General features: G+C 38.1%; 1 protein-coding gene across 2 annotated transcripts in view; it reads right to left on the minus strand.

The window, feature by feature from the left end:
* rnf217 (ring finger protein 217) overlaps positions 1 to 15,345 on the minus strand; it is an 86,224-nt gene that overhangs the window by 50,705 nt on the left and 20,174 nt on the right. For both annotated transcript variants that reach the window (XM_087980679.1, XM_043684048.2), the window contains exon 2: positions 1,651 to 1,884. In XM_087980679.1, coding sequence (XP_087836805.1) covers positions 1,651 to 1,884 — 234 coding nt within the window. The remainder of the gene's footprint in view (positions 1 to 1,650; positions 1,885 to 15,345) is intronic.

The raw sequence follows: 15,345 nt of genomic DNA on the forward strand, positions 1-15,345 counted from the left end.
ATCAGGGGAGGTTTACTCTAAAGAAGATAATCAGGAGGGAATATTGTTTCAATATTAACAAATCTTAAAGAATAGATAAAATAAGCATTAGTAATGTATTTTGGAGATTCCAAAGGGACAAAGTCAAAAGTTCAGAAAAGAGATGGTGCACAAGGGACAATAAAATATAAATAGTGCAGAAACCTTTGTCTAAGAAATGGACAGATCTAGTCACTTTATATTGCTTGAGTACTGCTGAAATAAGACACATTTTGTTGAAGCTTTTCATCTTGCACTCATCAGGTATAATCATTAAACTAATAATCCAGAACCCAGGCTAATGTTCTGGGATGACAGATAAATGATACACACTGAATCAATTCTTAGTTACAGCAGCAGTATCCTGCTATGTTCATAAGCAGGATGGGAAGAAAATTAGCTAGTTAGGGTGTATAATAGTGAGCATGCACATTTTACATGCTTTTGCTAAGCACAAACTATACTATAAATCAGGTACAAACAAGATTGGGTGCACCTTCCAGGCTCATACAGGATGAATTAATATAATCTATGCAAATCTGTTAATAAGTCTTGCTGAGAGGCTTCTCAAATACTGATACAGAGACAGTGTAGTGAATATCCTCGGTCATTTGAGTCTTACAAGCTTTACAACTTTCCAGCATAAGACAAGTAGGATGGAGGCAAATTAACAAGTGCGTCCAAGGAAAGGTGAAGCCCTTATAAAGAAAAGCCTGCAGTAAAACAAGATGCCCGGCACTTAATCATCAACTCAAATTAAGCATCGGAGATCCTTTTTTTTAGAAAAGGAAAACCTCCTGTCCATGTTGTACAAAGCTCATGACTCCAGAAATTTTCCACCACATCATTCTTCATCTCAAGCAAATTACCACTTGTCCGTGCTCTCTAAATTCTCAAAGATTAGACAATTTTCTGGACAAGGTCAAAGCAGTGTAACAAAATTATTTGGTCCCATGTAAACTTATTTTCTGATGGTGCTGCTTCACTTTGAGTAGTTTACAACTTAAATTCTTGGTGTAATTTATTTGGAGATACGACATGAGCGTGAAGTCAGATCAGCCTTCTTGGGTAGAAAACATTCCTCCTGATTGCTGTCTTTACTGGGCAAGCCCTCACTGTGAGATTACACCCTCTAGTCCAAAACTCTTTGACAAGAGGTTACAAGCACTCTGCATAGGCCTCTAAGAATCTTATGTTTCAATAAGGCCTTCTCTCGTTCTGCTCAACTCCAATGAGCGCAAGCAATATTCTGGTAAATCTCTTCTGAAACTCCTCTCGTTTAATAATACCCTTCCGACAACAGGGCGACCAGAATTGTACACAGTACTCCAGAAAAGGCGTCACCAAGGTCCTGTACAATGTCAACATGATGTTCCAACCCCAAAACTCAAAGAATTGAGGAATGAAGGCAAGCATGCTAAATACCTTAACTATGCTATCGATATCTATAAATCGCTCATGGTTAGTGTACTGCCTTTTTGAATATCTTCATTATCTTACAAGTTATTTCCTGTCATACAGAACAGACACTGTTATGGGGCCAGACTATTCCCATCAGTGTAGTCTTCCCCTTGTTATTTCTTACCTCCAATCATTTGGAGTTAGAACAGAATTTGAGAGAAAGATGCTCACTTTGAACTTGTTCTCTGATTTTGTTGGGGTTGGAATATTGCTCTTCCGTCTGAAAGTAGTGAAATGCTTGCATTGTGGACAAGGTTTGGTGCTTGAATCCACTCTGCTAAGCTCCAGAAAGTAGCTGTATTTGACAATATCATCACGAGGCAGATTGGAGATGACAGTGCTTTCATCCAAGTATTTGCTGCATTCTGTAATGGGACATTTTATCTCTGCTCTTCCCAGCTGCACCTACATACAGATAAAACAAATGGTTTGAAAAAGTCACATGTATAGCTTTTTATACATAATATATACATAACACACACACATACTGCTCAGCACTATAAGGTAATAAATTACTAAAAACTACAGTTCCATTACACCAAATAATTTTACATCGATAGGAAATGATTTTATCCTTTCAGAGTCAGCTCATAAAAAGATAAGAAATCCAATTCAAACAATATTATGCAAAATAGAACTAGCAATAGTGTAACTGCAACGAGCACATAACTCAGGCTACAATAGACTGCCTGTAAATTCTTGAGAAGTATTACAAACTTTAAGAATGAAGTTTAATTATATTTTTTAAAAAACGTATTTGCTCATAGGATAGCAACGTAATTGGCTATGACATCACTTTTTGCTCAAACCTAATTTCCCTCGAGTATGGTGAGCTGCCACCTTGATATTTTGCAATCCATTTGATATAGGTACATGCGTGGTGCTGTTAAAAACAGAGTTTCAGGATTTTGAACCAACAACAGCAAAGGAATAGCACAATCACACTTCTGCTTCATTCTGGGTGGTGTCAAGATGCTGGAGTGTTGAAGCTGCATTCAGCCAGGCAAGTGGAGAGTATTCTACCACACTCCTAACTTGTAGATGATGAAAGACTTTGGTGGCTCAGGAGGAAAGTTATTCACTGCTGGATTCCTAGCCTCTGGCTCTGCTCTTGCAGCTGTAGTACTTATATGACTAATCCAGTTCAGTTTCTGGTCAATGGCAATCCCCATAATATTGAGAGGAGGGGATTCGGCAATGACAACACCTTTGAAAGTCAAGGGGAGAATGGTGAGAAATTGGGGAATTTGCCTGCCAGTTGTGTGGCATGAATGTTAGATGTCACTTATTAGCTCAAGTCTGAATGACATCCCGGTCTTGCTGCATATGGACTATTTCACTATCTAAAGAATCACAAATAGTGCTTAGCATCATGCAGTCATCAGCCAATATCCCTGAGCTCTGTACCTTATAATGGAGGGATGGTGTAAGATTCAGTTGAAGATGGTTGCTGCAAGGTACTCTAAGGAATCCGTGAAAAGATGTCCTGTAGCTGAGATGACAGATCTCCAACAATCACAACCACTTTCCTTTGCGCCAAGTATGACTCCAAGCAATATTCACAACTGGACAATAACATTCCTGTCAGATTTTGTTGGCATTAGAAAACAAGATGATGAGTTCATTTGCCAACTTGAAGGAGTGAGTAAAATTGTTATTTGTAGGATAGGTGTGATTTAATGTTAGCAATATAATTCCTGATCACTAAACGGAAAATGGTCTCAAACAGTACGTGATGATCCTAGGTAGGGAAAAGACAACTTTCAATAAAAGCCAAATCCATGAATGATGGAGGTGCTTGAAATAAAAATCCGAAGGTTCTGGAGAAACTCAATAAGTTCAACAGCACCTCAGAGAAAGAAACAGCGTTAAGGTTTCTAATATGACTGTCAGCTGAAACCGACATCTTCAATTTTATATTTGATCATTTCGTTTTATTGTAAATAATTTATAAATTTAGTTTTAGAATATTTTTTCCAATGGAATTCCTTAGATATTGGGCATCAGGAGAATAACTCTCCACTGGTTTGAATTATAGTTACCAGAAAGGGAGATGGTTGGGGTTTCTGGAGGCCAATCATCTCAGCGCCCGATATCTCTGCAGGAGTTCCTCAAGGTACTGTCTTGGGCCCAACCTTCCTCAGCTGCTTCAGTGACCTTTCCTCAATCCAAAGGTCAGAGGTGGGGATGTTTACTGATGATTGCACAATGTTCAGCACCATGCATGACTCCTAAGAAAGCAGCCCTGTCTCAATGCTGCAAGAGCTAGACAACATTCCAGTTTGGGCTGATGAGTGGCAAGTAACATTGTCATACTGTGAGTGCCAGGCAATAACTGTCTACAACAAGAAAGAATCCAATCCTTGATATTCAACAGCATTATCACTGAAATCCGACTGTCAGCATCCTGGGGATTACCAATTGACCAGAAACTGAAACATGTCAGCAATTTATTGATTGCAGTTATAAAAACAAGTCAGAAATCAGGAATCTGTGACAAGTAACTCAGTTCCTGACTCCCCGAAGACTGGTCACCATCTAAATTCAGGAGTGTGATGGAATCGCTTCCATTTGCCTGGATGAGAGCTGTTCCAACACCCAAGGAACTTAATCCAAGACAAAGCAGCCTGCTCAACTGGCACCACATCCACTAAGTATTCATTCCCTTCACCACCGACATAATGGCAGCAGTGTGCAGCATCTACAGGATGCATTGCAACAACTCACTAAGGTTTCTTAAACAACACTTTCTCAACTCACAACCTCTATTTCCTTAAGGAAAAGGGCAGCAGATAAATGATGCAGTATCACTGCCAAGTCATTCACCATGTTGATTTAGAAATATATCAATGTTCACCCACTGTCACTGGGTCAAAATCCTGCAGCACCCTCATCAACAGTGCTATGGGTGTATACAAACCACTTGGACTACAGCAGTTCAAGAAGGCATCTTACTACCACTTTCTCAAATGCAATTAGGTATGGGTAATAAATTCTGGCCTGGTCAGTGATGGCCTCACAATGAAAGAAAAGCAGCAATCCTGCAGGCAGCAATACCTGGACAACATCCACACTTAAGCTGAACAACGGCACAGTATATACATGCTGGGTAATGTACATCCCCAATACAAAACAGGGTTGAATCACTTCCCCTTGATGTCAATGACATTATCACAATCAAAGTTTTCAAACAATATCCTCACAGTCCCCACTTACCAGAAGCTTACCTGGACCAAGTACATAAACACTTATGTATATAAAAGCAGATTTGCAAGCATTCTGTGGTGAGCAAATTTGTTTCTGTCTCCCCATAGCCTTTTCACCAACCACAAAGCATAAATTAGGAATGCGATGGAGTACTTGTCTGGATGAACATAGATCCAACAATACTTGAAGTCAGCATCCCAACCACAATCTTGAATATTCATTTCCTCCCCCACTGGTGCACCATGACCCCAGTGATAGGAAGCACTGCAACAAGCCACCAACGCTTCTTCAACACCACCTTCCAAAATCTGGATTGTTAGCATCTAGGTCAGTGACAGCAGCTACATGGGAACATCAGTGACTGCAAGTTCCCCTCCAAAATCATATACCATAGATTTGGAAATAATCATTCATCTTCACTTGGTCATAATTCTCAAACTCTCTTCTTAAATGCATTGTTTGTCTGCCTTTACTACATAAATGACAGTGGTTCTCGAAAGTATCATAACTTTAAAGCAAAGAGGGATGGGCAAAAATGTTGATCTATTACTAACAAAAGGACTCTTATTCATTGAAATTTGCAAGTTCAAAACTTTGGGCAAAGACTGGAAAACAAACATTAAAACTGGAAATAATCGAGGTCTAGATTAGGTTAGTCAATACATGAAAAAGAAAGACAGAATAACATTGTGCCTCAGAACTATTTATTTTAAAGTAAATTCAGAGGCACGAACAGAGGAGGTGAAAAGTTGTAGAAACAGTCACCACAAAATTCCTCCCCCACCCCACCCCCATAGGGGACACGTACTCCAAAATAATTCAAATGATCGGTCGATTCCTGGAGGTCACACCAACTATAGGAGATGTCTACAAAACTGAAATTCCTGGACAAAATAGTATCAGGACAAATAAACTATTTTTTTTCTAAGGATAACCCGATTTGATGATACTCGTTCTCCTGTCTAATTTTACACAATACTTTAGGGATTTTCCCAGCACTAGTTTAATTCTCAAAACTCCTCAAACACAAATAAAGTAAATTCTACTCTGATCAGCTTTGACTCAAGAAAATGCAAATCTAAACTAAAAGCCAAAATATTACAAGTAAAGATGAAACTTGTATGTGGTTGGAAGGCGAAGTAGTGAGAAGAGATTATGAAAGCAAAAAAAAGTAAAATAATTTGATTTCCAGCCGAAGAAATGAGTTAAAATAGAAAAGCAATAGTCAAAGTTCAGTTAATTACAAATTCTGTACATCTGAAAAATAACTAGCAACTAGATATGGAGCATTTTCATAAATTCATTCTATTTGCAACTCAGCAAAATGGAAAATGTTTAAAATGTTAAAACATTAAGTCTACTTGCTGATAAAGTGCAATAAATCTGAGCTGAAAATGGGACAAAGCACATAGATGTACAGTATTGCACATTTCATTTTAATTTATGTAAACTGCTAGTAGATATACTGAGTTCAGCAAATAAGTAACAAAATCTAATGATAAAACTTTATAATCTCAAATTGTTACATTTGACAGTTATGTTATTTGTTCCTGAATGTTTAATGACTTAACCATGGAATCAAACAAGTCAACAAACATTTGTAAACCTTGAAGCATTCAAGTCTCAGTGGCCCTTGTCCTAATTTGCATCATCCAACTCACCCATCACCCTCTGCTCACTGACCTAGGTTGGTTGGTTTCCTGTTCAGCAATGTCTCAATTTTAGAAATAGCAAACATTTTTTTACAAATATTCTACATGGCTTCATACCTCTCTATCTGTAAGCCCTTCCAAGGCCTTACAACGAGCCTCGATATTGGCACTCCTCTAATTTTGAGATCTTCAGCATCCCTGAATTTATTTCCTCCACCCTTGCGGGACATGCCCTCAGCTACTGAGGCTTTAACCTCTGGAAGAGCTAGGACAGGTTTCCCTGACATTTTTTTTAAGCCTGGTAACAAGCACTCTGTAAAATGCAGCCTCACCCAAAAGTCCCTTTTCATCCAAGGAATTGGCCATCTGCCCTAACATCTCCTTATGTGGCTTGATGTCAAATTTTACTTCATAAAACTCCCCTGAGGTGTGCTGGAGATTTTATGATATTAAAGCTGCTATAAAAACAGAATCAGCCTGTTATTGGGCAGCAAAGAGACAAGAAATGGATGCAGTGTCAGTTAATAACAAAATGCACTTGTACAATTCATCATGGAATGTCCTCATGGAACTAGGTACCCAGCCTTTACAGAATCCAAAGCTCGGGTGAAGAAATGTGGATTGAAGAGCTTGGAAACCAGCTAAGTAGAGGGCTTTAAGGAGGAAGATCTAAGGAGCAGAGCTCAGGTTGGTGACTGTGCTGCTACTGAAGCTGACACAGGAATGCTGGGATACTCAAATTAGTTTTAGAACATTAGACATGATTTGGAGATGTCGGTGTTGGACTGGGGTGTACAAAGTTAAAAATTTCACAAAACCAGGTTATAGTCCAACAAATTTAATTGGAAGCACTAGCTTTCGGAGCACCACTCCTTCATCAGGTTGCACAACCACCTGATGAAGGAGCAGCGCTCCGAAAGCTAGTGTGCTTCCAATTAAACCTGTTGGACTATAACCTGGTGTTGTGTGATTTTTAACTTAGAACGTTAGAGAATGCTGAAGAAATACAAAGAAAGAATACAGAAGTTCAATGGGATGAGGGCATTGAAAAACAAAGAGATTTTGACTAACCAAAAGAATGGCTGAACATTTTAATCAGCCCATGTCCAAACTTAATAGATGATCCACTGACTGATTTTGTCAGCAGCCCAACAGTATCAACTGTAGAAATGAATGGCTCAGCTTTTACATCACTCTTAGTGTTCCTTTTGTTCAACAAATACTTCAGGGCAATTTGTGAACTCCGAATTGTCATATCAGGATCTTGCATTACAGAGTAGGAAAGAGCAGGATCTGTACTTGTTGACCCCTCCGAACTTCACTATGTAAGCAAACAACTCATTTGTATACAGCATCTTCAATGTAATCAAATACCCTAAGGCATTTCACAGGTGTATTCCAAAGCAAATATAATATCAGGCTACATAAGAAAATAAGAGGTGCGATGTCCAAAAGCTTGGCCAAGAGGAGATAGGGTTTTAAGTAATGTTTAAGCTTAAAAATGTGTTGCTGGAAAAGCGCAGCAGGTCAGGCAGCATCAAAGGAGAAGGAGAATCAACGTTTCAGGCATAAGCCCTGCTTATGCCCAAAACATCGATTCTCCTTCTCCTTTGATGCTGCCTGACCTGCTGCGCTTTTCCAGCAACACATTTTTAAGCTCTGATCCCCAGCATCTGCATTCCTCACTTCCTCCTTTAAGCAATGTCTTAAAAGGAGGAAAGTGAGGTTGAGAGGCAGAGGTATAAAAAGGAAACTTGAAAGCCTGAAACAAAGACAAATAAATGTGCAGCCAACAATGCCGGAGAGTTTAAAAATCAGGAATACTCAAGAAGCCAAAATTAGAACTGTGTAGAATATATCAATGAACTTTGGAGCTGGGTGAATATTTGGAGGGGGAGAAAGGTGAGCAAATGGAAGAATCTGAAAACAAGCATTAGAATTTAAAAATAAGGTGCTCCTTGACCAGGCATCAATGCAGTTCAGTACACACTGTGGGCTATGTGAATCCAGACCTGGTGTGAAGTAAGATATGGGCAGCACCTTAAGTTTAGAGAGTAAAATGCAGGAGACCTGCCATGAATTGTTGAAAAGTCTAGTCTCGGGGTAACAAAAGCAGAGGAAAATGAGACAGTTGAACATTACAAGTCAGATTTTTCTAAATTGAAGGCAATTGTTAAAACACAAAGTGGACAGTAACAGCAAGTTTATAACATACGGAAACACATCAAATACAACTGACCCTGTTTCTTTGTGAACTGCATTCGCAGAGTTCACAAAGTCGCTGATGTGAGTTTCTGGCTTGTAGTGAATCTCTTAGTGATCTGCATTTGAGCACTCATTCCTATAGAATTAGAAATAACATCAGACTGTCCAATGCAATTAGCAACACAATCGGTTAGACTGAATACCAGGTATGGATTTTGGGTTTAAAAATCTTTTGCGCAATCTCAACTCTGGCTAAACTAACAAAAAGAAATACAGCACATGCAAAACTACCAAATTCTCTTGTTCAATGAATATTTGATAAAAGCATATTTTACTAAATAATGTTATTGTCTCAAAACGAAAATCTTCTGGAAGCCTCTATTTCGAGAACAGTTTACTCTGAAAACTATCGCAAAATCAGATGATTGACTATGGCGAAGACTAAAACTGTGAACCTTAAAATTTTTATCCAAGATTTTCTTTGAGCTCTCAGAAAAATATTCAGGGCTCATCTTATTTCAACTTGGCCAGGTAAACATTTAGAAGGCTGAAGTCTCCGTTTTCAGCCCCTGCCATAAACTATGCTCACTTGCTGCTGACTGATCCTCCTCTTGGCACTGTCTTAAATTGAAATGTTAATTGTAGTGTCAACATCCTGTTCAACATCAAGCTCCCATGAAATCGCCATTACAAAGATTACCTTCATTTACCACAATATTAACTTCTGCTCCTACCTCAATCCAAGCCTTCGTGCAAGTTTTAACACCATCAGAAATGTATATTACAACATTCTTCTTACTCACCTCCAATTATCCACCATCCATCAATTCCAGTTTGCCCGATTTTACAATCCTACCTGTCCATCATTCCAATTTTAACCGACAGTCCCAAACGGTCTCTTGAGCACACTCTTTCTCCAAATCCTGCCTTCAGAGTTTCTTTCACTCCATCATTGGAAACTGCAGCTTCTTTGAACCATTTTCCCAAACCTGGTCATTGTTTCAGTTTCCTCACCTCAAGCTCCATTCTTTAACCAAGCTTTTCATCACCCCACCTAAACTACGGTTCAGTATTTGTTGAAGAAAATAAATGCACTTGAAAAAATATAAAACATCAATTTTAGAAGTTCAGCAGTTTAAAGTTTGGAGGTTTAGACATTCTCAAACCTCTCAAACAATTCAAACAAGGAGTTCCCAAATACTGGGAGTCTATATTTGTTGACCCATTGGCATTAGCAAACAAATATAAAACTTTACCTTTTAGTAGTTGCCACGCCCATTGGAAGTTAGAAAGAAATTCTTGAGTCTTATACAAATTCTCTAGAGACAGTTGTGAACATAATATTTGCAACAGATCCGCAAAGAATTTTTGAAGGCTATATGATTGAAGCTCTGTACAGGAAGTTACATCAACTGATCATTTAGAACATTAATCTGTGGTGGTTCTTTAACATCAACTTCCATTTTAAAAGCTTTGGAAATAAGTACTAATGGATTGGGGAGGACAATACATAAAATGAAAGCAAAACGTCAGTATACTCTTATTGCCTTTGTAAGATGAACCTCTAAAAGTAAAATTCAATGCCCATTCAAGGTATTTAGGAGGGCTAGTAAAGTGATTTTTCTAAAAGCTTCCCTTGCTTGTAGGAAGAAGAATCAGTTATGTCACATAAACATTTTAAAACAACATCATCACAGTGGGCAGGATTGGAGAAGTAAGGTGCTAATATTGGAGGATGACCAAGAAAATAAAAGCGAGGTGGAGGGAGAAGGCAATGGAAGCAAATACTGGTTTATTTATTTATTTGTACTGCCTTCAGGTTCTGTATGGCTGCCTGGCATTCTGCTGACCATACTGGTTTGGCTTACTCTCTTACCAAATTTGTTAAAGGTATATCCATTTAGAAGTTATTTACAGTAATTTCCAGTCAAACCCACACATCACTAAAAATCTCATTATTTCCCATGTAGTTTTAGGAACCATTTCCAATGAACTCCAGTTACTATGGTAGGTTCAAACAAATGATCTTCCAGCATGTACCAAATCTTTGTTGTGACAATGCTGTGCATTTAAGGGGTGTGTTTTGTCCTGTTTTTTGTAAGCGAAAGATTGGGGAACAGGTGATGAGCAATCTATGAGAAAATACACAACTTGTGAAGCCTTAGTGATTTTTTTTCCAAAGTTGGAACAATGCAAGCATAAGTGGGTGGAGACACAAACAGACCTAGGCTTTTTGAGGTCTTGCTTTAGTTAGTTAGTGGGTGTGAACTGAGATTGTGGAAGGAAAAGATCTCTCTCTCTGGAAAGCTGCTGCACGCATCTCTTTCATGCTGATCAGACTGCACATCAGACAATCTATGTTCGAATGTGCCTTTTGCCAAGGGTGTGTTTACGGGATGCTACAATATGGGAAATGTTAATTAGTAATAGTTACTGTATCTATTATTTCCAATAGAATTAAGTTATTCCAATTGCTTCTTTCTTTTGTTGTACTTTTACTATAGCGCATGAAAAATGTGTTGTACTTTAAGTCTAGTAGTTTAACCAATTGAATTGCATCTGGAATGCAACACCTTACATTTACCTTTAAAATAAGAATATTTAGGGTATAGACTATATTTTGATTATTTTAAAGGAGATTGGTCTGGTCCATAACACTTGTTTTTTTAGGCTCAACTAAAAGGACTTTATATTACTGGTACTGACAGTCCTCTGTCCACAACATGCTAATGTATACATCTAGATGTATCTCTACAGATTTCCTTATACTCCTTAGGTAGTTTCACTAAATCCTCTCATTTCCCCTCCTTTAAATAGGAGAGTAGTGTCTAATGGTCCCAGTTTTTCTGTGTAAGCTAATCGAATTGTACGAGAGATGCTTTCTCCCTTCTCGGTTGCCTTCTCCCTCCACCTCGCTTTTATTTTCTTGGTCATCCTCCAATATTAGCACCTTACTTCTCCAATCCTGCCCACTGTGATGATGTTGTTTTAAAATGTTTATGTGACATAACTGATTCTTCTTCCTACAAGCAAGGGAAGCTTTTAGAAAAATCACTTTACTAGCCCTCCTAAATACCTTGAATGGGCATTGAATTTTACTTTTAGAGGTTCATCTTACAAAGGCAATAAGGGTATACTGACGTTTTGCTTTCATTTTATGTATTGTCCTCCCCAATCCATTAGTACTTATTTGAAAGGTTATTCAGAAACTGGTATGGGTATTAAAGGTACTGGTTAAATTACATGTTCAGGTTGACTGACCACCTGAACATGCATGACACCTTTTATAGATTGCATCATCTCCTACTACCATCAGAATTTAAGGTGCATCTCACAAGATCTCATGATTTCTAGGCAGGGCTACTATTCGATGAACAACCGTCTGTTCATCATCTGCAGGTCTGAGAGGATGTGGGCATTTCATCTTCAGAATTCTAATTTTGGAACGTGTTCAGCCTCAACTTGCCAATTCAGTAAATCCAGCTTTTGAAATTTATTCTACATTAACCAGAAACAACTCTGCAGTCCACAAGTGCTGTTCTGGATCTCTTCAACTGATGTTAAAGATGACGGCTAGTGACTTTTAAATTCAAATGAAGCTGCTGCTATTACCTTCCTCACATATACAGTCTGCTCTAAGTAATTCTTTGAAATAATCCAAATATTCATCCTTTAGCACTAGACTTTATCTTAAGGAATTGTTTGTAAATAGTGCCATGTTTTTGGCAGCAATACTGAAACACATTCACACACAGTTTTGTTTGAGATCTCAAGGACAATCCTACAATGCAACAAGCTGTCAATGAAAATAGTCAGACCCTCATCACTTTAAAATCTTCATGACCAATCTTTAGATTATTTCCATTTAAATATTTTATTAGCAGGACTAACATCACAACAAGACCTGCCAGGTCTTGCTAGTGGTACCCATGTAAATGTTGTGGAATAATGATATTAGACCATGAAACTGACACAGTCAAAGCAGGTGCAGAAGAACATCCTGTATTTAACAATCTGAGATTCCGTGATCACAGGGAACTTTCACATTTCATTACACGCAACTTTTAATCATGTTTAACCTGCTCTTGTCTACCATCATCTTTCAGATTTAAACTGGCTCTTTATTACATCAAAAAGAAAAGTATTTCATGTATTGCAAGACCCTAATGGATTAAAATAAATCAAATATAAAAAGAGGACGACTTTATCGTCAAGGCGACAAAAACCACATTAAAACACCTTTCCACTGCTGGTAGTAGCATTTAATAATAAAAGCTGAAAGTGTAGGGCAGGTCTGACAGAATCTGTGGAAAGAAACAAAGTTAGCCTTTCAGGACAATGATAAAAGAGTTTTAAGCTGAAAAACTAACTCAGCTTCTCTCTATTGATAGAATTCAGAAGCCGAGCATTTTCTAACATCTTGTTTTGATTTCATATTTCCAACAACTTTTCTTCATGTCAGCCAAATGCCTAGACAAATTAGAGTGCAAATATTTCATTTGTGTGTAAACGTCACTGATAACTACTTCAACCCAACTGCCAAAGTTGAATTTAAATGATGAACAAAACAGTAATTTTTGTAGATTTCTCTTTTGCTTTATTTTGATTAAACATAATGCAGATTTTGTGATCACCTCACACTTGTACTCAGTACTAACCAGGATTGAGGTATTTATCAAACCTTGTTTAGAATCACAGATTGCTTACAACACAGAGCAGGTTTGCCTCACCCTTCATGCCTATGCTGGCTTGCTGCATGAATGATCCACAGCATCTTCTCCTCACAATCCTGCAAGTTTTCCATCCTTAGATAATGATCCAATTCCCTTTTGAAAGCAAGCCATGATTGGATCTGCCTTCATCACACTCTCAGCATTGCATTCTAGATATATCTCACTTGTTCCTCAAGTCATTTTGTTCTACTACGATTCACCTTAAATTAGTGTTCTCTGGTTTTTGATGTTTCAAACAATGGAAACAACTTTTTTTCTATCAAGACACATAAGAATTTTGAACGCCTTTATCAAATCTCATCTCAACTTTCCTTCTGTAAAGGAGGCTGTTGTATTAGGACATGTTTCTGTAGGGTTAATGGTTATGTTACATTAGTAACACCCATTCTACTGATATCACACACAGTATATTTGTGGGGACAAGGAATTCTATTCAAACTTTCCTTTCTCTTCAGCCTAGTGAATAATGGTAGAGGATTCACCACCACAGAGTACACACAGAAGAGCCATTTGGATAGATAGAGTTCTATTCTCAGTTTCCAAGGGAGTAGACTTGTTTGTGTGAGCTCCCTAACTCTGACTAATTATGCCTAAACAAATGTAGCTTACTCATTGCTATCATGCAGTAAACTTTCTAGCTATTTAAGAATGGTACCATGGGAATAGTATAGGAATGAACTTTCTGTTGAGTCCTGCCCCAAAGAAACATCTTTTTACATTTCCAGAGTTACGATTATTTAAATCTAAAAAGCTCCTTTAGTGGACTCTGATCAAACTCGATGGAATTTAGAAGGATATGGGGGGATCAGATTGAAACTTACAGGATACTGAATGGCCTGGACAGAGTGGATGCTGGAAAGAAATTTCCATTGACAGGAGAGAGAAGACCTGAGGGCACAGCCTTAGAGTAAAGGGAAGACCCTTTATACGGAGATCAGGAGAAATGTATTTGGCCAGGGAGTGGTGAATCGTGGGATTCATTGCCACAGAAGGCTGTGGAGGCCAGGTCATTGAGTATATTTAAAACAGAGACAGATAAGTTTTTTGATTGCCAAGGGGTTCAAAGGCTACAGACAGAAAGTGGGAAAACGGAATTGAGAAACCTTTCAGCCATGACTGAATGATGTTGCAGACTCAATGGCCGATTGGCCTAATTTCTGCTCCTATGTCTTATGGTCTTAAGTTTCTGTTAATTCTTTTAATTTCAGAATATAAGTAAACCTAAGAAGGCCAGTGGTAAAAGTGAATGGAGTCTAAGCCACATTCTAAAGTCTAAATATTAAATTATTTGAACTGAAAGTCTCATGAAAGTTCACTGCAAAAAAAGTCAATGGCTTCTAGAAAATAACTGGTCTGGCACTCAAGTACACCCAAGTACTGTACAAGAACCATCAGCATCACAACAGCCATCAAATCATGTCAAGAGAAGTCACAGGCAATCAGGAACCATTAGACACTTGGTTGGCTTTTACCTGGAGGAACAGCAAGCAATGGAAACACCAGCTAGAAAATCCATAAGAATATTGGCACTGGTCTTATAGTTAGAAGGAATGACTTCTTTCTATATCAAACACAGATATTGAAAATTATATTAAAAAGTAATAACACATATTGCAGTTTGTTGATAATTTGCACACACAAGAGACAGGAGCTCTGCATTGTCTCAACAGGTTTACCAATGATTAGCTCAGTTACACAGTCCAACATGTTTCTGGTCAATGCAGAGTTGCACATTTCAGATAAGACAGTTGAGCATGACCTTTTGCTTTAGTTTCCATGTTAGGGGTGAAAAATAAGCCGGAAATCATGAAATTACACAGATGTTGAGAGAGAATGGCAGTGATTTGGTCATAGTACCAATTTAGAAGATATACTAACACTCATTTACTGCATTAACAAATGACTAACACCCATTTGAATAAGACATTGATAACTTCGAAACTAATCCCAATATGGAGTCAAATCCTTAAAAAAGAAAATTTTAAGGTATATTGAAGGAAAGCAAGGTAGAGAAACAGACAGGTGGAGAAGGTATTCATTCCATTGCTTGGGGTCTTAGCAGTTGAATC

The sequence above is a fragment of the Chiloscyllium plagiosum genome, unplaced genomic scaffold, assembly GCF_037043375.1.
Source record: "Chiloscyllium plagiosum isolate Xiang-an unplaced genomic scaffold, Cpla_swu_hap1 HiC_scaffold_3, whole genome shotgun sequence".
Lineage (NCBI taxonomy): Eukaryota > Metazoa > Chordata > Chondrichthyes > Orectolobiformes > Hemiscylliidae > Chiloscyllium > Chiloscyllium plagiosum.